The sequence below is a fragment of the Cupressus sempervirens genome, chromosome 11 (genome assembly GCF_028749045.1).
Source record: "Cupressus sempervirens isolate cs-2001-9-10 chromosome 11, ASM2874904v1, whole genome shotgun sequence".
NCBI classification, from domain to species: Eukaryota; Viridiplantae; Streptophyta; class Pinopsida; order Cupressales; family Cupressaceae; genus Cupressus; species Cupressus sempervirens.
Window position 1 is genome coordinate 627,435,433 of NC_143128.1, and position 22,445 is coordinate 627,457,877.

Here is a 22,445-nt window from a genome sequence, read left to right on the forward strand (position 1 = left end):
TCTTTCTTCTCATGTTGCTGCAAAATATCTTTATACAACACTTTCTCATTGAATATGGCATCCCTGCTTCTTACAATTTTACAATTTTCAAAATCCGGCCAAAGCCTATAACCAAATTTATTAATGCTATATCCAAAACATACGCATTTCCCTGACTTAACTTCCAGCTTGCTTCTATTTTCAGAATCTATGTGAGCAAATGCTTCACAACCAAAGTTTTTGATTAAAATTAACTCGCATTCTTACCACTCCATGCTTCCTCTAGAATACCACAAACCATGGGAGTAGAGGGACCTCTATTAATCAAATATACAATAGTACTGATAGTGTCCACTCACATGTGTAAGGGCACCCCAACATGCAACCTCATGCTCCTTACATGCTCCATTATAGTCTCATTCATGTGTTCAACCTCTCCATTTTCCTGTGGAGTCCTTGGAACAGTTTTTTGTCTATGAATACCATTATTGGACCAATAAGTTTCAAATTCATAACTTTAATACTCATCGCCATTATCAGATCTAAGACATTTTAATTTCTTACCAATCTTGTTTTCAACCAAGCATTTCCATTTCTTAAAAGTTTAAAATAAATGAAATTTTTGTTTAAGGAAATAAACCCATACATTTCGAGTTTCATCATCAATGAGTGTAACATAATAATTAGAGCCATCAAGGGAGGATACCTGAGCCGCTCCCCATACATCAGTATGCACAAGCTCTAATTTCTCCCTTTTATTTTCCTTCCCAGTCTTCACAAAACTCACACTCTTTTGTTTTCCATACACACAACTTTCATAGAAATTTATATTAAAACTTTAGACCTAGTAAAACTTTCTTTGAATGAAGTACTTTCATACTTTTCTCACTCATGTGTCCAAGTTTTTTGTGCCATAGCATTGTATTAGAATCTATCATAGCTATTTCTTCTTCCTACTCAACTACAACAACTGTTCCTAAACATTCATTTTTCTCTGAAACAATTAAAGTATAAGGAACAATATGATCTGTACAAAGATATAAGTTGCCTACTTTGAAACCTTTTTCTATTACAAGGGAACCTTTTGAAACCTTCCAATTTTTATCATTGAAAGTAACTATACAACATTCGTCATCGAGTTGCCCTACTAAAATTAAATTCCTACTTAGCCTTCGAACATGTCTTACCTCATGTAGTAGCCAATGATTCCCATTTTGCAACTTAATCTTAACTTTTCCTTTTTCAACAATCTAACAGGGTTCATTATCTGCAAAATAAACAAGCACAATATCCCCTTGTACATAATCAATGAAATAACCTCTATGAGGTGTAGCATGAAATGAAGCACCATAATCTAAAACCCATGAATCGTCAACACTTTCTAAAGATAGAAGCAAAGCATCCTCTTCAAATTTGTTACTTACCACATTTTCCTCCTTGTCTCCATCTGGTTTATCTCCTTCATTTTTCTTTTGAGTCCAATAATCTTTCTTTTTATGCCCTATTTTTCCATAGTACTAGTAGCCCTTAAGTCCTCTCAATTAAGACCTCCTCCCCTTTGACTTTCCTCTTGATTTCCTATTATTTCCAAAATTACTTCCTCTCTCAATCATTCTCCCTTTGCTTTGTGCATTCAAAGAACTTCTTGATTTAGATCCACCTAAGGATTTCCTACAAGTTTCCTCACTCAAAATAACACCAACTAAATCATCATATTTTAGGGTACTAGATCTAGGAACATAATTACTCATAGCCATTCCAACTTTTGGGCAAAGAACACAAAATCAAGAGAGCCCTAATTTCTTCATCAAAATTGATACCCATAGAAAATAATTGACTAGTAATAGTATTAAACTCATTTAAATGATCTGCAACAGATCCACCTTCTGTCATTTTCATATTAAATAAATGCTTGATAAGAAATATCTTATTTAAAGCAGAGGATTTTTCATATAGTTTTTCTAGGGTTTGCATCAACTCTTATGCTGTCTTCACTTTTGTAATATTAAATGCCACCAATGGTTCTAGGCATAATTGAATGCTTTCAGGTGTCTTTCTATCCAAAAGATCCCAATTATCATTATACATAGATCCCTGATTCTTGGTTTTACCTTCTAATGACTTCCATAAATCCTTCTGATAAAGATTGTCCAACATTTCCATCTTCTATAACTAAAATTTTTTCCCATTAAACGCTATCAACCCTTAGCTTGCCCTCGTTTTCTACTGCTCCTACTCAATCATGAGACTCCCACTCAACTGTGAGACTTTCTTGCAAAGGATAACTAAAACACAACCTTGCTCTGATACCACTTGTTAGGATTAAACCACAAAAAGAAATAAAAATTAAAAAAAAATATAAACAATATCAAAAAATAATAGATCACACAAAAAAGAATAGAGGAACCAAGATTTAGCATGGTTCACACAATACCTGGGCTACGTCCACCAAACAGCAAGTCCAATATAATTATGATCCAATGATTACAACCTACTTACAATCTGTAATCCCTTATAGCTCAATACCAAGACAAGAACCAATTTTTGAATCACCACACTAAAAAAATCCCTAACCATAAGCCCTTTTATAGAAGTTTTTTTACCACTTTAGGGTTATAATTAATAATTACATTTTGGCCCAAATTCTTGATAAAATAGGGCCCACAAGATTTATGAAGTATTTATAGTAATTTCCTAAGCAGTTACCACAAACTAACAATCAAAGCCTAATTAAATGTTTTTTGTAAGCTTAATATCCAAGTTTATGGAATCTCCTATGAGTACTCATTGGCAAAATGGAAAAAGAATCTTGAGATAAATTGTTGGAAGAACAAATTTTGATATTTTGTATACATCAATTTTAGATTTCCAGCTGATTGGATTTTTTGATAGCAATTTAGCAAATAGTGTTGATGATATGAAAAGCACATCTAGGTTTGTGTTGAGTTTTGATTTGGGTGTAGTTGCATGGGCATCAAAAAAGAAACTCATTGTGACTTTATCATCGGCTGTGGGAGAGTATGTTGTAGTGACAGAAATAGCATGTTAGCATGTCTCAATGAGAATGATTTTTTCTTAGTTGCTACATGAATAGGAAGAGCCAACTCAGATATATTGTGACAATAAATCTTCCATTTCTTTAACAAAGAACCATATTTTCCATAAGAAAACTAAGCATATGAAAGTGGTAAATCAAAATGAAATATGTATGAAATTTTGTAGATTAGAAGATCAATTTGCAAATATATGATGGTCTCAGATTGGTCACACTTAACCAATTTTCAAAATGACGTTGAGCTATAGTACGTGCCGAGTAAGAGATTCAATAGGTGCCAAGCAAGATTCAAGTGCGAGGTGATAAGTGATGTCGAGTCACTATAGGTGCCGAGAAAAGTATATATGTCAAGCTAAATAGAATTACTATAGGAGCCAAGTGAGACAAAATTCCTATATGTGACAAGCATGAGCAATTAGTAAGTGTTGAGTAACACAGAATCAACATATGAGTTTGTGCCTTCACAAACTCAAATGTAAACCATTTTTGAGCCAACTCATGATGAATACCAAAGGATCTTGAAGATAGGTTTGAATCTTTTATGTTCCCTATGTAATCAACATGCAACCAATAAGAAAAATGGAGAAAGCATGCAACCAATAAGAAAAGTGAAAGAATTGAGCAAGAAAAGAAGAATGAATATTGATCATAGATTCATACCTTACCCTAAGTCTTTGAAAAATTTAAAAGGAGGAGGAAACCCCATTATTCATGTATGCATGTGAGAGTTCATGGGAGAATGCTAGAGAAATGTAAAGGGGTGTAAAGACTTAGAAAACGAAGAATAGCATTGCAGAATTCTATTGATCAGAATAGAGTATCAGAACTTAGAGGAGAGACATATCAAATCAAGGAAGGATTAGAATAGCCAGAGCAGAACAAGGATCTAGAATTAGCAATTGAAGATTGCAAGTCATCAGGTCAAGACTTTCTAATACTCTCTAGCCATTGTATTAGGAATGAAAATCTTATGGTGATAGGTTGGTTTGATAGCCATGTTGTAAGCCTTTCAACAAGGTGCTAAATCCTTTAACAGGGTAACATTCTAAGTGAGTGTTTGTAAATCCTTTAACCAGGTCACTTTTAATAGAGTGTAAAGTCTTTAATAGGATAGGCCTTTCATAGGGAAAACCATTGGACATGGTCAAATCTTTGTAACCTTAAATAGTTACATATTTTTGTAGTGATAATTTGTGGGTGTCATCCCTGCCCAAGTTTTACCTTCTCATTTTGGAGGGTTTATGGGTGACCAAAACCTTGTGTTATCTATTTTCATGCATGTCTTTATTTTTCATGTTAAGAAGATATTGTAGATGCATGTGAATGATCTCAACTAAAATTTTTGAAAAAGTTAAAGTTAGTCACTTTTGATTCATCCCCCCCTCTTAGAAGTAAACCTTCCCACTTGTAAATTCCAACAAGGGGTATCAGAGCCAAGTTCTCACAAGAAGGAGCCTTACAGCTTGAAGAAAAGATCTATAAATGGAAGTCTACAAACTTGGGAAGGTCATAGAAAACTAGGTGATTGATATACAACTTTCTTTACACACTTTGGAAGAAGCTAGTGAAGAACTGAGAAAATCTCTAAAGAGAAGAAGAGAAATTGCCATAGCTGAGAATGATACACAATACAAGGAGATTGACACAACAAAATTGTTTACAAATGGAGATTCCAAAAAGTTTGATGCAGCAATAGCAAACCTAATGGAGAAGAGTAGAGCTCAAGTAGAAGAAATTAGAACATTCAAGATTGAACAAGAATCTCAAGCCATGATGCTTTGTGAAGTGAGTGAATAGAAGAAAAAAACTATTGAAGATAAGGCTATGCTTGAAGAAGACAAGAGAAACCTTTCTAATAGATTGGAGAAAAAGTCAATTGAGCTTGCAAGAATTTCCAATATGTAGCTAGAAACCCTAAGTCAGATGATGAATGCACATCATGAACTAAATGTCTAGGATATTGAGATCTCCACACTGAAGATGCAAAATGAACAACTGCAAAATGACCTGAAAAGAGAGAAGGAAATTGCAAAGAGCTTCAAAAAACCTAATGAGGCTATCAATTACTTTAAACAACTACTGAAATCACCAAGAGCTAGTAATGACACTTCAAGACTAGGATACACCAGCATTCAACAAGGAGAGTTATCCAAGACTACAGAAAAAAGAAGTAACAAAGGTAAGAACACTAAACCTACTGGTCATTCTTGTGGTAAAGAGGAACATACCTCTAATGTATGTAGGAGCAAGAATCCCATCAGCATGACAAACCTAAGAATGTGGGTCACTATCACAAATGCAACAAGCAAGGATGTTAAGCACATGACTACAAGACTAGGACTATCAAAACACCAAGATTTGAAGGTCACTACTATAATTGCAAGAAGTATGGACATAGAGCTTTTGAGTGCAGATCAAAGATCAATTTGGATTTATTAAAAAAAAATTGAAACAATTTAATTAATTAAAGAGATCAATATTATTTCACTTTAAATCAAATGACTAAAAAATTGTAATAAATAAGTCCTTTTTACACACATCATATAGAAACATGAGTACTGCAATCAAATTTCTCAAACTTACAAAAGTATACTCTTACCTGACTCATGCTATGAAGAAATATGACCCAAAGCACTGGTGAATTTTATAACCATTTTACATTATTGAAAACACAAGCATATTGTAGCACAATCACATTTTAAATCATTTTCATTATAACACAATTATGTTCTTTAATCAATATGAAACCTAAAGATTAAAATATGAAACATTAACATAGTAATATGACAAGATGTATCATGATTTTGTAAGATGATTACACTATTTCAAATAATAACATATATTTTTCCCAATTTTTGGCCCTACAATTTTGTGTTTTAGTTTTATTTCTATTAAATAATATATTTACTAAATCTCAAATTCAACACATTGTGAAGTTAATGAATTGTGACAACCCTTAACTACCAATCCTTAATTACAAACCACAATTTGATGATGATACTGAATAAGTGAGTTTTCTCTCCCTTTATTTTATAAACATAACTATGTCATCTTTAGATTGGCACATATTCCACTTGTTCATAAAAATTTCACATCTCATTTCAACTTTAATACAATGCCACCAAATTTAGTTTAGACATAAACCTAACTTTAACCCCAAAATAATATTAGACCTTTGTGCATCCATTGACTTAATCATCTAGAAAAAAATGACTACTACAATTCTATCAAAAACTTAATATATAGTCTAAATATTGTTTGCAAAGATATTAAATTTGTTAAATTAATCAATTTTAGTCATACATATATATATATATATATATATATATATACTTCTATTTCTTGAACTTCCATTAGAAGAGCTTCCATTTCTCGAACTTTCTTCTCGAACTTCCTTCCAAGAGATTACATACAAAGAGCTTCACTACAAGAACTTACACTTGAAGAGCTTGCACTTGAAGAACTTGATTACAAATGAACATAAGCCTTCCTTAAATACGCACTTACCACCCAAGGCATAATTTATCTACAACATTCTAGAATTCCCACAACCTTCTACAATATCCACAACCTTCTAGAATTTCCACCTAAATACAACTAAGCACCACCATGTGGCCCAATTACAAAATTAAATTTTCTTTATGGATCGCAAAAAATATTAAATGCATGATTTAAGGAACTTTTCACAAACTTCTAAAATGCCACCTACACACCTCAATTAATGGAATAACAACTATTTTTATTATTTTTCTATTTACGCCACCTATGCACCTTGAAAATAGAAATTCCTCTTTTCTCCTTTTTTCCTATTTTTCAATTTTTTATTATTTTCTTTCTATTTTCGTCACTTTCTCTCTCCTCCACAATTTTTTTTTTTTTTTAATAATTTAATTTTTCCATGCAAGATGCTCCTTATATATATATATATATATTATATAAAAAAAAATATTTTAGCACTCAAATATTTTATTAAACCCTTTTATCATCAATAACTATATAAAAAATTCACCTTGTTGGTTAATGCACATCACAAAAAAATATGTCTTAAGTTGGTGAATATCACTTATAAATCAAAAACATTTTAACACTCATATACTATATTAAACTCTTTTAACATAAATTACTATATAAAATTTGGGCAATTTCTAAATCTTAAACTAAAAAGTAAATCATAACAAGAGGACACTTCATTTTTTTTTGAACTATAGAATGTCTCCCTTGATAAGATTTACATTTAGTTTAAATTTTAGCTAATAAAAAAAAAAAAGGTTCACCTTATCATTTAATGCACATTTAAAATTACGATATCTATTTTTCAAACTCTATAGTGTTTCACTTGATAAGTTTTAGGTTTTAATTTAAATTTTAGGCAATATATAAAAACTTCACCTTGTCATTTAGCCCCGTTTGATTGCTGGAATATGAGTGGAATAGGAAAAGGAAATTAGAATATGTTTTATATTCGTTGTTTGGTAAGCTCAATCGAAATTGTGAATAGAAAGACATATTCCATTTTTGCTCCTAAAATGAGCATATGTCTATGCCAAAAAATATCTGTTATTGGAATAGGTCATTTCCATTCCCATTTTGATTTTCTATTATTATTATTATTTTTAAAAAAATTTAAATTATTCATTTATTTATTTAATTTTTAATTTTTACTATTTATTTTTTTAAGATTTATTTTTTGATTTTAAAAAAAAAAATTACTTTTATTTAAAAAAAAATTTGTTAAATTTTTTTTTGAATTTTTTTATAACATTTTTTTAAATTATATCTATTTGTTTAAAAAAATGAAAATGAATTAACCAAAAATAATAATAAATTAAAAAAAAATTAGGAGAAATGTTTTTAAAAATACAAAACTTAACCTTATTTCTATTTCATTTTTGTACAACCAAACAATAGATTAACATATTCCTAGTCGAATTCCAAGTGCACCAAACATGATTGAAATTGCCCTTTTCTATTCTCATTCCCCTTTCCCATTCCCATTCCATTTTTCTATTCTAAATTTCTATTCCTATGCCAGCAACCACACGGGGCTAAGGCACATGTAAAATCGGAAGCAAAAAAAGTCATGTCCGCTTGGAATTCTGCATGAAATATGTTTTGTTTGGTGACTTTGTATCATGGTAACGTAACGGTTACGCCTGACCTAGCTCAATTAATTTTTTAGTGATAACTCATTTTATATATGAAAGTCTTTAACAGCTCGATCTTACCCAATAATCGAAAACTGGGTTGACAGGCAGGAGCACATTACTGTCTTCATTGTCCCGTATTACATTACTCGAGCACCAAGATTCAAGATAATAGCGTTTTGAAGGAGCCCACTTAGAAAAACAACGCTTTATACGCAGTTTAAAAAATTGTTTGATTATAAATACAAGCAATTTGTGAAGTGGATAGAACGACTTTTCCTTGATGTCGACTTCCCACTATTAATCGTCATATTTATAATATTGGTATCCAGTTCACTACTGGAAATCAAATTTTCTTAAATTCTTCTCATTGATTTCTATTAGAGTATAAATAAATCAAATAGACAGGTTGGTTGGGTCAGCCTAAAATAAAATATATCTGATATTAATCAGTTTAGTTTGAAAATAAAAAATAAGAAAGTTAGTGATAGTTTTATATGAAGTAAATATTGTAATGTAACAGGTATCGTCAGAACTAAGAGAATATTAAATGAAGTTCGTTCCAATGAAACCAGCCCGGACCGATATTAATCAAAGTAATGGCGTTTTAATATCTTTACATACATAGAATGTTCTATGCTCGAATGTCGAATTCTAACTTTAATTGGCAATCAAATAATTGCTTTTTTAAATAGACTGCAAAAAACTTGAACACGTTGATAATTAATCCGGTAGAGATACATGGTCATGGGAACTACATAGATGGTTGATCAAATTCATTTTGGCCTCTTAAAGATATTCACCTAAGGAATCTGATTTGACAATTCATGATAAGACTGTCTGTTCATGAATCTGACTTAGAAAAAATTGATCTCTATATTGTTTAATTCTATGGACAAAATGATTCTTTCAAATGATGTAATAGATTGCAGATCATCAACAATATTTCCTTTGGTGATGGATCTTCGTTGTGGTTGAGATTAACACAATCGTTTCAATTTCAAGTGATGGGAACAGAGATGTAGAGCGAATCATAGTTTCTGATAATCTGAAGCCCAGTTGCAGAACAAAAGATGCTGTTTCATTATTAGATGTATACCATCAAAAATTTCACCATGACTTTTTCCTTTAATTTATGAAATAATTATAAAGACTATGAAATATTAAGAAAATCGCACTATTTTATCATGATATCTCTATTTATATTAGTGAAACTTCTTAAGTAAGAAAGTTTTTCTTACTATTTTTTCACTTTCATGACTTCTTGTAAAACGTCATCTTTGAGTTTTAGATAATGCAAAGCTACATCTTTCATTATATCTTGTAGAGAGTGAAATAATTAGAAAATTTTATGATTTTTTAAGTCTTGTTTATATTAGTGAAAAGTTTTAGTTATAGAACTCTATCAAAGAATTTTCTTATCTAATTTAATAATGATAAACTCTTTCACATTATAATTACTAATTCTAGATTTAAGATAGTATATGTAAATCATCATTTTTCCCTTAACTTTTTTGCTTGTTAATATGACAATTATCATATATAATATCAGTAAACATTTTGTCTAAAAGTTCTCTATATATTTGGGGTCGCAAGTGGATACATGCATTATAGTTTGATAGTTTTACATTGAATATTTGTTGCATATCTATAAATTACTAAAATATGCTCAAGTTATTATGAAGAAAAAATGCTGAAATGACTTGTGCCCTTCTCTTTTCTTTTATTCAATTTTTTAGCCATTCATATTATCAACCAATCATGATTGCAAACATGGTAGGTATCAATCCTTATCACTATAAATCAGTATATGATCAATTTATAGCATGAGTGCATTATGATTTCGCAAAATGATTACTTTATTTTCAATGATAAAAAGTATTTTAAATCAAATTTTAGACTAATAAATTTGCATTCTAATTTTGCTTCAATTAGAAGATATACACGTTTCAATGTTAAATTCAACACAGGCATTAAGCTGATAAAATCAAATATCTGACCTAAATTTAACCTACTACAATCTCACCAGATTAACCTAAAAAAATGAATCTAGCATTGTTGTATAAGAATATTGATCTTTGCATCCACTAACTTGAATGTTGGCCCCTTTAGACCATGATTAAGTAAAATCTCAAATCTTGATTTCAACAACAACTATGAATATTGACAATAGAATATCTCGTTGGTCCATGGACAATTCATTGTGTCAAATATTTATACCCTAAGCATAATATAGTCCCGGTGCAAAGATATCTTATTTTGTTTGACGTGTCAGTATCATCTTATGCCTCAGCCAACCTAGTAAATACAATTTAATAGAGAGAATCAGCAATTGGACTACATTCATATTGAAAATTCCATGTATATCGAAAGTCTAAGAGCTCAATCTTATCTCACAATTGAGAGGGAAATAACTTCGAGTTCATTGCACTTTTCCATTGCCAGATAAAATGGTCATCTAGAAATGGAAAATGATGTTTTGAACGAGCCTTCAGAACAACCCACTTTAAAAAAAAACAAAAATGTATTCTTTGGTTTCTTTATAACCGCTATGTAGCTTTCCAGTGTGTTTTTTTAATAATTTAGCAGTTTGTGAACTGGTTACTTCGACGTCGATTCCATACTATTCTACATGGTTGGTAATTCCACTTGTCTCCTTCTTTTAAAACAATAGTTTAATTATTATCCAGTTCATATTTTACTTGAATTCCCAGGAATGCTTTTTTAGTACTATAAATGAGTTAGATTGGGATGTCCTTTGGGCTAGTATCATGAAAGAGACATTTACGTCATCCAATATTTTCTCATATTGAAGCAATTCATTTATATTGCACACTTAAATACATTTCATATATATAGTCATACCATATGCTAAGCATATAGATGAAACTTAATTATTAATAAACTGATCTAATGGTTGCAATGTTTTGTAGAATTAAGTTGATTGTTTAAGAGTTTAATATATAAATATTTTAGAAGATTAAGTTTGGATTTAGAAGTTCAAAATTTCGTAGTCAAAAAAACTGAATCCTTTAAAATCTAAATAGTCAAAATAATTGGATCCATTAATGTTTAAACAAAGTTATTAAGAGAAATGATAGGGACTACTTTTGATATTGAGTAAGATATCTGATTTTTATAATTGATTGATAATATTTTATGTTTAGTCAAAGAAATATTAATCCGATCTCTTGTTCTTCTCATTTTATGTTACAAGTTATTCTTTTCATGTGATGTAATGCACATGGCACCATATTGATTATTGGTGTAGAAATTTATAGAGAGCGAATGGGGAAATGAATTTCGATTTGAGGTTGGATGTTTCAAAATCCATATGGGAGGATGCATGCTCTTTCTTTTGGCCTTTTAGAAAAAATGACAAGAAAACATTATGAATGATTAAATAATTAAAACATTGCAATTAAAAATACATATTATTTTAGATTATTTGAAATTAAAATGGGATATTATAATCAGTAATTTATTTCATATGAAATATCTTAAATTGTTTATTATTGACCAATAATAAAGGTCACATCAAGTAATTGGTCTTTAACATACAATCTAATATAGGTCTAACATTTTTCCTAGCACATATGACATATTGTTCACAATATGGACATCTCTATTATGGTAATATGTAAGAAAATTAAATACAACATCATTGTATACTATATATATGTATGTATCTATGTATATACATATGCACACACACACACACACACATACATACATACATACATACATATGCACACATACACACGTATGTATGTAGACAGACACAGACACACACACACACACACACAAACACACACATTTCATCTTAATACCACAAACACACAAGAAAAATGGGTGTCTTATTATTTCCACAAGTGTAGAATTATAGAATTCAGCAATACAATATGCAAATCTATATGGGTGTCTTCCTCGGAATATTCAATATGACAAAGTTGCAAATCAGCACCCAAGATTGGCCTAGAACACCTATGAGTCTTCCTTATATAAGTATTTTCCACCACCCAGGAGGGTTCTAGACACTTAGCCCTAACTCTTGAAGCAACTAAATATCAAATTATATTATTTTATTATACTTTATTATGTATAATAAGCTTGTGATAGTTTACAAATTACATTTTTAGATGAACCAAATTATAAACTATGGTTGTGGTTGTGATTTTAGCAAAGTCTATTTAAGCTATCTTATTTCTCTATATAAATGAATGACAATGACATGCAAATGTGAAGGAACATTTTATTCTTCCCTCTTGTGATTGTTGTCAAAGTCTCTCTTACCTAAAATGACAATCTCATTTATGTTGGAACTATTAGCAAGCCCAATTTGGGAAACCATCTCACACTCATTTTTTTGTATATAATGTCGTATGTATACATCTCTCGATCATAATCATTCTCCTCTTCTATGTCATCTTCAAGTTGACCTATGTGGTCAACATGCCAAATACTATTCTAATCTTTATTTAATTATTTCCAATTTATAATTATTTTTAATTTTTGAGGCCTTTTATCTATTTGTATTTCTTAAAAATATTTATATAGGAGTAGTTTTCTCTAACAAAGTACTCTGAATTTTTTTAATTCTTCTATTGGAATGAAACATTTTGGTAAAAAATTTAACTATTAATTTTCATTTTCTACTTCTCCATTTGCATCCTCTCTAAAAATTAACATGTTATTAGAATCTTTATTATTCAATAAGTATAACTAGTTCTAGATGAGATGTACATTGTACATAAGATTGTATGAAGCTAGGTTGTATCTAACTACCATCAATTGTTTGTTGAGGTGGTGCATTACTTTTTCTTACCAATGTTGAGACATATAAATTAGTGATTAAAAATCATTAAAGAAAAATTCCGTAGGATATGAAATCTTTTTTGTGCACTTAATGTACATTTTTGCAATGATCTAGAACATAAATTTTTAATATGGTTTTATGGTGTGATCTTCCAACTTTGAATCTGAACTATTTTTTGTGAAATATATTAACACAACTCAAATATTTAATAAGAAAAAAAATTAGAGGCATACTTGGAAATGGATTTGAGAAAAAGAATTTGTGAGGCAAAAAAAATTAAATCCATGTTTTCCATCCATATGGATGCCTTCTATGGCTTATGGATGTTTAACCTACATTATTAATATCTTGCTAGAAGTATGTGTGTCATGATTCATCACATTGTAATGTTAATCCTTGACATTCTTTCCAAGGATTTTCATATCTACATTCTAAATGGTCATCTTTCATATGCAAGTGTGTCCTTTGAGTACATATAGAATGTCTTGGTATTTGATTAACCAACTCTTATAATCAACATGAGAACCCGTACAAAATATCTGACTTGCATTTCGAAGGAATGAATCACATTTCAGAGCTCTATCTAGCATGCTTCCTATTTTGTATGCTAAGTGATTGTTCCAAGAATTTGAAGCAATTCTCAAGGAATATTTTTTTCTTTTCACTATATTAGTGTTTTCCCTATTAAGTGCATCTATGTGTAGAGTATTTCATATCAAAATTATTCAATGAATGTATGTAAAACCTTAGCCTTTCCATTTGTAGAAGTACTAATGATTAATTGTGTCCATCAGATTCTCAAGGAACTCTTTGTTCAATATTGTGAGTTATTCATGTAGATATATTAATATTGTGCTTGGGTTATTAGTTGTGTTATCTATGTGTTATTCATTGAAAATTAATAAAAATGTGTTACTCAGGGAAAGAAAATTGTGTGATTAGGTTACTGTTTTTCTTCAACACTTAGTATGAATAATTGAGTTGGGGAGTATATTTGGGTAATAATTCTTTTTTTGGTTCTATCATATATTTATTCCAAAGTATTCATGTTCCTCATAATGTAGACCTAAAATGTAATAGTTCTTCCACCAGTTAATTATCTAGAAGGTTAGGTATGTGCAAGTAGAGGTGATTAATAGTGGTTTTTATATTGCCTTCAAGTTTTTATATAATGAAAATAAAGTAAAGAGATTAGCTATGATGATGCATGGCAATACATAGAAGGAAAAAGCTATACCATAGATGTTGCAAAAATCTTTAATTAGGAAAATGCATAAGATGCAATGTATATTCATCAAGTTGTGCTTCTTTAGCTCTAGGTTAGATGGGGAGTGTAGTTCCATTTTGGATAAGAGTGGGAAATTTTATGTCAAAGAAAGCCTTAGTAGTACACTCATTAGTGGGGAATGCACTTATAAATATCAAAGAAATAAAGTCTTTAGCTTCATTTCTATTTGTAATAATTATTTATTAATATGTAGCTCATTTTGAATGTTTTTTTGTAGTCTTATATTAAACTATATTGAATAATCGATGTCATGGTTGAGATCATCTTATATTTTGTCAAATTGAACATATTTTGATGTTACATATTATTTGGAATTTCTATTTGTAGAAAGCATTCTTGAAATATCTATATCAAAGGTAGGGAGTTTTGATGATCTAGAATCTTCAATTTCTACATACTTATTAAAAGGGGCATATTTGATCTTTTGTAAGAGTGCATTCTGAACATGGCTTCTAACGATATAGAAGTCATAATGATTACAACATTTTTAAAGCCTTGGGACTATATATACATCTAAATTTTCTATTTTAAGGGGCAATTATCTAGTAATTGCTTGTATATCTTAGGTAATACTGATTCTGTGACTACTATCTTTATACTGCCTATAATGAGTATGGACTACTTACAATATTGGATTAATACATACATGTTAGGATTAACCTTAGATAGAAATAACAGTTATATGCAAAGATAACCAATACTGGAAAATATGATATCATGTAAAAGAGAACACAAGACACCAAGATTTAGTGTGGTTCACCCAATCCCTACACTACGTCCACCAACAACAAGTCCAATATTATTATTATCCTATAATTACAATCTCAAATCCCTTATAGCTCAATACTATTGCACGGAGCTATAATATCAACATTATATTATGAAATCTTTAACCCAAAGTCTTTTTATAGAAGATTTCTATTGCTTACACAATTAGGGCTAGAATAAATCTTCCAATAGGAAAACAACAGCAAACACCTTTTATAATACAAGGGCATTTTTGGCTTTGGGGGCGCTATCCCCCTAAACCCCCGGGGGGGCATTTCCCCTACGCCCCACCCTCTAATGCAATAGGGAGTGCACCTGGGGGACCCTACATTGCCCATTGACCCCTTATTGGGGCATTGCCCCCAAACCCTCATAGAAATAATATGGAGGGAAACCATGCTAAATAAACCTTTGGGTCTAATCAAGCTCCACATCATAATAATCTCCCACCTAGAGACTAATTAGGCTCCACAAGAATTAACTGCACACTTGGAGATTGATCATAGTACTACTAAATCTATGGCTCCCACTAGAATATCAAATTGCCCTATACTCTATTGTTCTATTATTTTGTTCAGTCAAGAAGACCAACCAAAGTTGAAGAGGAGTTTGACTTCTCCCTTGTCACTACCTCTGTAAAGATATCTATTGGATTGTCATTTGTATGTAACTTCTCCCGCTTTAACTGTCCATCATCCAAAATTAACCAAGTGAAATGGTGTTGCAACTGTATGTGTTTTGTCTTTGGATACAGAGCTGAATTCTTTGCAAGATGAATGACACTCTCACTATCTATAAATAAATAATTATCTTTTTGAGGGTATCCCAATTCTTCCAGGAATAACTGAAGCCATATCATCTCCTTGGCTACCTCTATAGCAACAACATACTCTACCTCTATAGTGGATAAAGAATTAACCTTTTGAAACCTAGAAACCTAGCTCACAGCTGTCCCACCAAAAATAAATATATAACCTATAGTACTCCTCCTGGTATCAATATCCCTTGCCAAATCTGAGTCAACATAGCCTTGTAAATCAATAGTAGATCCCCCAAAGTGTAAACACTTACTTGACATGTACCTCTCAAATATCTGAGAATCCATTTGACTGCATTCCAATGCTCAATTCCTAGATGACTCATATACTTGCTAACAACTCCCACTGCATGTGCAATATCTAGCCTAGTACATACTAGAGCATACATCAAGCTTCCTACAACTAAAGCATAAGGTACCTTGGACATTTTAACCTCCTCTTCTTGTGTCTTTGGACACATCTCCTTAGTCAACTTCAAATGACAAGGTAAAGGTGTGTTGATTGCTTTAGTATTCTTCATAGAGAAATGTTGCAACACCTTCTCAATATAATCAGCCTAAGATAATGTCAATTTCCTTTTCTTCCTATCTCTACAAATCTTCATAGAAAGGATTTTTTTTGTTGCTTCCAAATCGTTCATAAAAAATGCATGTGCTAACTGGCGTTTCAACTCGTTAATGTGATCCATAATAGACCTAGCTACAAGCATATCATCAACATATAAACATAAAATAATATAACTATCATTATCCAAACTCTTAAAATAAATAAAATTATTTGAATGAAACATACTATATCCATGCTCATGCATAAAACTGTTAAATTTTAGATACCATTATTGAGGTGCTTGCTTCAAGCCATATAAACTTTTATTCAATCTGCACACTAAGTTCTCCTTACCTTTGACCTCAAATTCGTGTGGTTTTGCCATATATATCTCTTCATCCAAATCACCATGAAGGAAAGTTTTTTTAACATCAAGCTACTCCAAATGCAAATCTTTAGTAGCCACAATACTTAGAACAATCTGAATAGAAGTCATCTTAACAATAGGAGAAAATATCTCATCAAAATCAATTCCCTTTTTATATGAAAATCCTTTTACAACTAACCTGACTTTAAATATTTTCTTACCTCCATCCTCTTCTTTTAACCTATGAACCCATTTATTCTGTAAAGCCCTTTTACTTGCAGACAATGTGCATAAATCTCATGTCTTATTTTTCAACAAAGAGTCCATTTCTTCTTTCATTTTAGACTCCTATTGAATCTTTGTATCCATTTGCACAACTTCATCATAAAATTTAGGTTCACCAACATCAGTAAGTAAAATAGAATACAAGTAAAAAAATCTATCTAGAGGTTTACCTAGCCTTGTTGACTAGCTAACATTTACTGGGCTGTGTGGTATTTTTTTGTTGTGGTTGTTGCACATCATGATGAATTTCTAGAACATCATATTTTGGAGTATCATCTAGCACTATATGATCATCTTTTTTCTTCTCATGTTGCTGCAATAGATCTTGGTACAACACTTTATCATTGAATATAACATCCCTACTTCTTAAAAAATTTCAATTTTTCAAATCCCAAATCCTATAATCAAATTCATTAATGGCATATCTAACAAATACACATTTCTTTGAATTGGCTTCCAGCTTGGTTCTATTTTTAGAATCTATATGAGAAAATGCTTCACAACGAAGGTTTTGAGAAAAGAATAACTTGCCTTCTTACCCGTCCATGCTTCCTCTAGAATACCACGGTCAAAAGGAGTAGAGACACCTCTATTAATAAAATATATAGTAGTATTGATAGCCTCTACCCAAATGTTTAAGGGCAACCTGACATGCAACTTCATGCTCCTTGCACACTCCATTATAGTTTTATTCATGTGTTTAACCACTCCATTTCCCGTGAGTCCTCAGAACAATTTTCTATCTATGAATACCATTAGTGGAGTAATAATCTTCAAATTCATGATTGCAATACTCACCACCATTATTAGATTTGAGACATTTTAATTTCTTACTAGTCTCATTTTCAACGAAGCATTTCCATTTCCTAAAAGTTTGAAATACATCAAATTTTTGTCTAAGAAAATAAACCCATACTTTTCTAGTTGTATCATTAATAAAAGTAACATAATAATGAGAGCCACCAAGGGGAGATACCTGATTTGATCCCCATACATCTATATGGACAAGTTCTAACCTCTCACTTTTCTTTTCCTTCCTAGTCTTCACAAAACTCACTCTCTTTTGTTTTCCATACACAACTTTCAAAGAAATCCCTATTAACACATTTTAGACCTAGTACAACCTTCTTTGAATGAATTACTTTCATACCTTTTTCACTCATGTACCCAAGTTTTTTGTGCCACAACATTGTATTAGAATCTACAATGGCTATTTGTTCTCCCTACTCAACTACAACAACTATTCCTGAACATTCATTTTTCTCTGAAACAATCAAAGTATAAGGAACAATATGACCTATACAAAGATATAAGGTACCTACTTTCACACCTTTTTCTACTACAAGGGAACCTTTTGAAACCTTTCAATTTTTGTCATTAAAAGTAATTATACAACCCTCATCACTGAGTTTCCCTATTGAAATTAAATTCCTACTCAACGTTGAATCATGTTTTACCTCATGTAGTAGTCAATGATTCCCATTCTACAACTTAATCTTAACTTTTCCTTTCCAACATTTTGACAAGGTTCATTATCCCCCAAATAAACAAGCCCAAAACCCCCTTGCACATAATCAATGAAATAATCTCTATGAGGTGTAGCATGAAATGAAGCACCAAAATCTAAAACCCATGAATCATCAACATTTTCTAAAGATAGAAGGAAAGCATCCTCTTCAAATTTATTACTTACCATATTTTCCTCCTTATTCGCTTCTAATTTATCTCCTTCATTATTCTTTCGAGTCCAACAATCTTTCTTCTTATGCCCTATTTTACCACAGTGCCAACAATCTCTCGGTCCTCTGGATTGAGACCTCTTGCCCTTTGACTTTCCTCTTGATTTTCCATGATTTCTGGAATTATTTTGTTTTCTAGTCATTTTGCCTCTGCTTTGTGCATTCAAAGCACTTCCTGATATAGATCCACTTGAGGTTTTCCTATGAGTTTCATCACTCAAAATAAAACCAATTACATCATCATATTTTGGGGTACCAGATCCAAAAATAGATTACTCATAGCCATTACTAAGTCATTCTAGCTTTAGGCAAAGAACACAAAATTAAGAGAGCCCTAATTTCTTCATCAAAATTAATACCCACAGAAGATAACTAGGTAGTAACAATATTAAACTCATTTAAATGATCTGCAATGGATCTACCTTCTACCATCATCACATTAAATAAATGCTTAATGAAAAATCCCTTATTTGAAGTGAAGGGCTTTTCATATAGTTTTGCCAAGGTTTCCATCAAATCTTTTTTCATCTTCACTTTTGTAATATTAAATGCCACCAACAATGCTAGGCATAATTTAATTCTTCAAAGTTCTATTGTGTCTAAAAGATTCGAGTCATCATTTGTCATAGATCCCTAATTCTTGGTTTTCCCTTCTAGCAGCTTCCATAAATCATTCCGATAAAGATTGTCTTCCCTTTGCATCTTCCATAACTAAAAGTTCTACCCATTAAACTTTTCAACCCTCAACTTACCCTTGTCTTCCATCACTCCTGCTAAACCATGAGACTCCCACATATAATGAGAATCTCTTCAAATTTTGTGAGAACTCTCAACATGATTCATTATATAAAGAGGTTCATATTTTTTGCCATAGATAATACACTTATTCCTTTCGTAGAAAAACATCTCTTATAAATGAGAAAATTATTTAATGAACACACATACATACTAGGTCATATATTTAGTGCATGTTTGTAACATTTATAGTTTATTTATTATAGTTTTAAATTCCTTAGTTGTATCTATAAAATGCAGCGACAAGTTGAAAACTATTTTGGCACCTGAATTTTGAATAAGAGGATTGTGGTAGGAAGATGTGTTTAAATTGGGACTTAATTGTTGTGGATCTTGAAAACTAAAGAAACATTAAAGTGAGAAGGTAATGGTTGGAGTGGATTTTGAAAAAAAGGAATATATTGACTCCAAAGAAACACACACCTTCTAAACATACATTGTATTCAGTATTTCATATTCCATAAAAGAATTAAAAAAGTGATTTATTTGTAATTGCCACACATTTTAGATTTCATTTTATTATTAAAAATCATTTTAAAAAATGATCTACAAGATTTATTAGCCTTTTTATGAAAAGAACATCATAACTATTCTTAAACTCTATCTATTTTCATTTATAAAAATAATTCGGATAATTTTTTTGACAAAATCATTGTTATTGGAAACTTCATTATTATATATGTTAGTTTTTATTTATTTATATCAATATAACTAACTAGGTATGCAACTAATATTTAATAACTTGAGTGTACTGATATAAGATGAATTCATTAGAAACTATAATATTATATATCTATGGAGGAGAGGTGAGGGCTCTGCAACTTTGGTCTATATAGCCCTTGATTTACTTCTTGGTGTGGGGCATTGATGGCCTCGATCTTGCCCAGGAGAAAAGCCTATCTGCAAAAATCAATTCAAGGTACATTCAATAAACCCCTCAATGATGATTCCCTCCAATTACATTCCATTTGATAGTGTCTAAAATAGGAGGTAACCAACATGGCAAAAAAAGGGATAACTCCTATCATAGAGTAGTTTGAAGCAATGAGTGTTCTTTCAAATAGGCCTTATAAGGAGTCCCAACCATGCTAGTAGAAGCCAGATTTACCAAAAGTGTCAACCACTAAGCCCTTGGAAAGAGATAGAGGTAAGGATCTATTGTTGCCCAAATTTGTGCTTCATGAACATATGAAGCTATAAATTTGCATGGAAAAGAACAAATTGAAGAACACAATGATATTTTTTCAGTCACGAGCCCATCTAATTTTCTATCAAGGAACTTTTAAAATGGTTGGTTCCATGAAATTTGGGGTAAGAAACTCAAGCATCCTTTTTCATTTTTTTGTATGCTTCAAAAGGGGTTATTTACTCCAATTTTATGTAATCCTACATCGCAAAAAGACGTAGTGGACAAACAATTTTAGAGAGTTGGAAATGCTAAGCTTAGAGTTTTACCATTGTCCCTCAAATTAGCCAATGATGAGGTTCTTTCCCTTTCTAGCCCTAGGTGGATTACTGTCATAAATATCCATCGTATACTTGGAATTTTATCCCTTAATTGCTAGAATCTATTGGAATGGTTCTTAAAGTTGATCACTCTAACACCTTGATCCCTAATGTGGATATTAGAATGGTCATATCCATTTATCCAGGTGTGGTCAATCCAAACAACATCTACCCTGATCTTGAAGAATCTTCCATTTTGTGCCCTATTGTCTACATGGGTGGCCTCAATGCTTACTATCTTTGGAAAAAAAAGAACATAAGGAATGATTTCATGTTAATACCTAATAAACCCAACCCTAAAAAGGGAACAGAGGCTCATGGGCATATACCTAAATTAAAGTTCGTTATTGTGCCAAGGTCACCTAAGAAAATATTTGTTTACCTCAATACATCCCTATGGTTGAAAGATGTAGATACTCTTAGAGCCTCCCTTGACATTTTGAAAGAAAAGTTTTTGAAACCTTCCCGAAGGTTAGATTCTATAGTTCCCTCCTCTCCATTGAAATAATCAAATTCTCTACCTAAGGTACACTCAATTGACTTTGGGCTTGATTCTACCCCCTCCCCTTTCATTAAGGCTGGCCCTTTAAATCCTTAATAGCTAGCACTAAAATATATCAATGAGAGAGTTTCTTGATTTAAGAAAGAAAATCTACAACTAGTTGAGAAATCCTTCTTCATGTACATTATTTCCTTGGGATTGACATTATTCAATATTTCCATGTGATCTTCATTTGTCAACAAAAGTGACATGCTTGATTCCAAGCCTACTGCCACACTCTTTCAAATGGGTATTATTTTGAATACCAATAGCACTTCTTTATTAGTAGATATTTCATTTGGCAATATTTTATACCTAACACATACTTGTCCTAGTATTTATTTTATGGTTGATCATTATGTGCTCACTTTTCTCATGATCCACATGAGTTAGTGGTAGACTATCAAATGTATTTTGAGGTACATATTATTCATCAAGTGACTCTTGCATCAAATTGGCTTCAAATATTTTGATTGGGTTTTTTATTCTAATGTTTGGAAGTCTACTTATAGCTTTGTTTTATTTATTTATCTTGGTTTAGGCCTTATTGCATTTTTTTGCAAGAACTAATCTCTAATTGCATTATCATCTACAAAGGCTAAGTACAAAGAAACAATTCTTAATAGTCAAAAGGTTTTATGGCTTAATTAGTATATGATAGAGTTTCTCTTTCCTCCTAATGGTTTCATTATTCTTTTGTGTGATAATTAGAGTGCTATTCACATTTTGTGCAATCGAGTGGAGCATCATAGGATTAAGTGTATTGAAATCTGCATGTTCACCATATTTAAGAATTGA

At 31.2% G+C, this 22,445-nt stretch overlaps 1 protein-coding gene across 1 annotated transcript in view; it reads right to left on the reverse strand.

The window, feature by feature from the left end:
* LOC149531278 (putative F-box protein At2g36090) overlaps positions 1-22,445 on the reverse strand; it is a 76,221-nt gene that overhangs the window by 7,982 nt on the left and 45,794 nt on the right. The window contains exon 2 of the mRNA XM_089808314.1: positions 8,260-8,370. Coding sequence (XP_089664440.1) covers positions 8,260-8,370 — 111 coding nt within the window. The remainder of the gene's footprint in view (positions 1-8,259; positions 8,371-22,445) is intronic.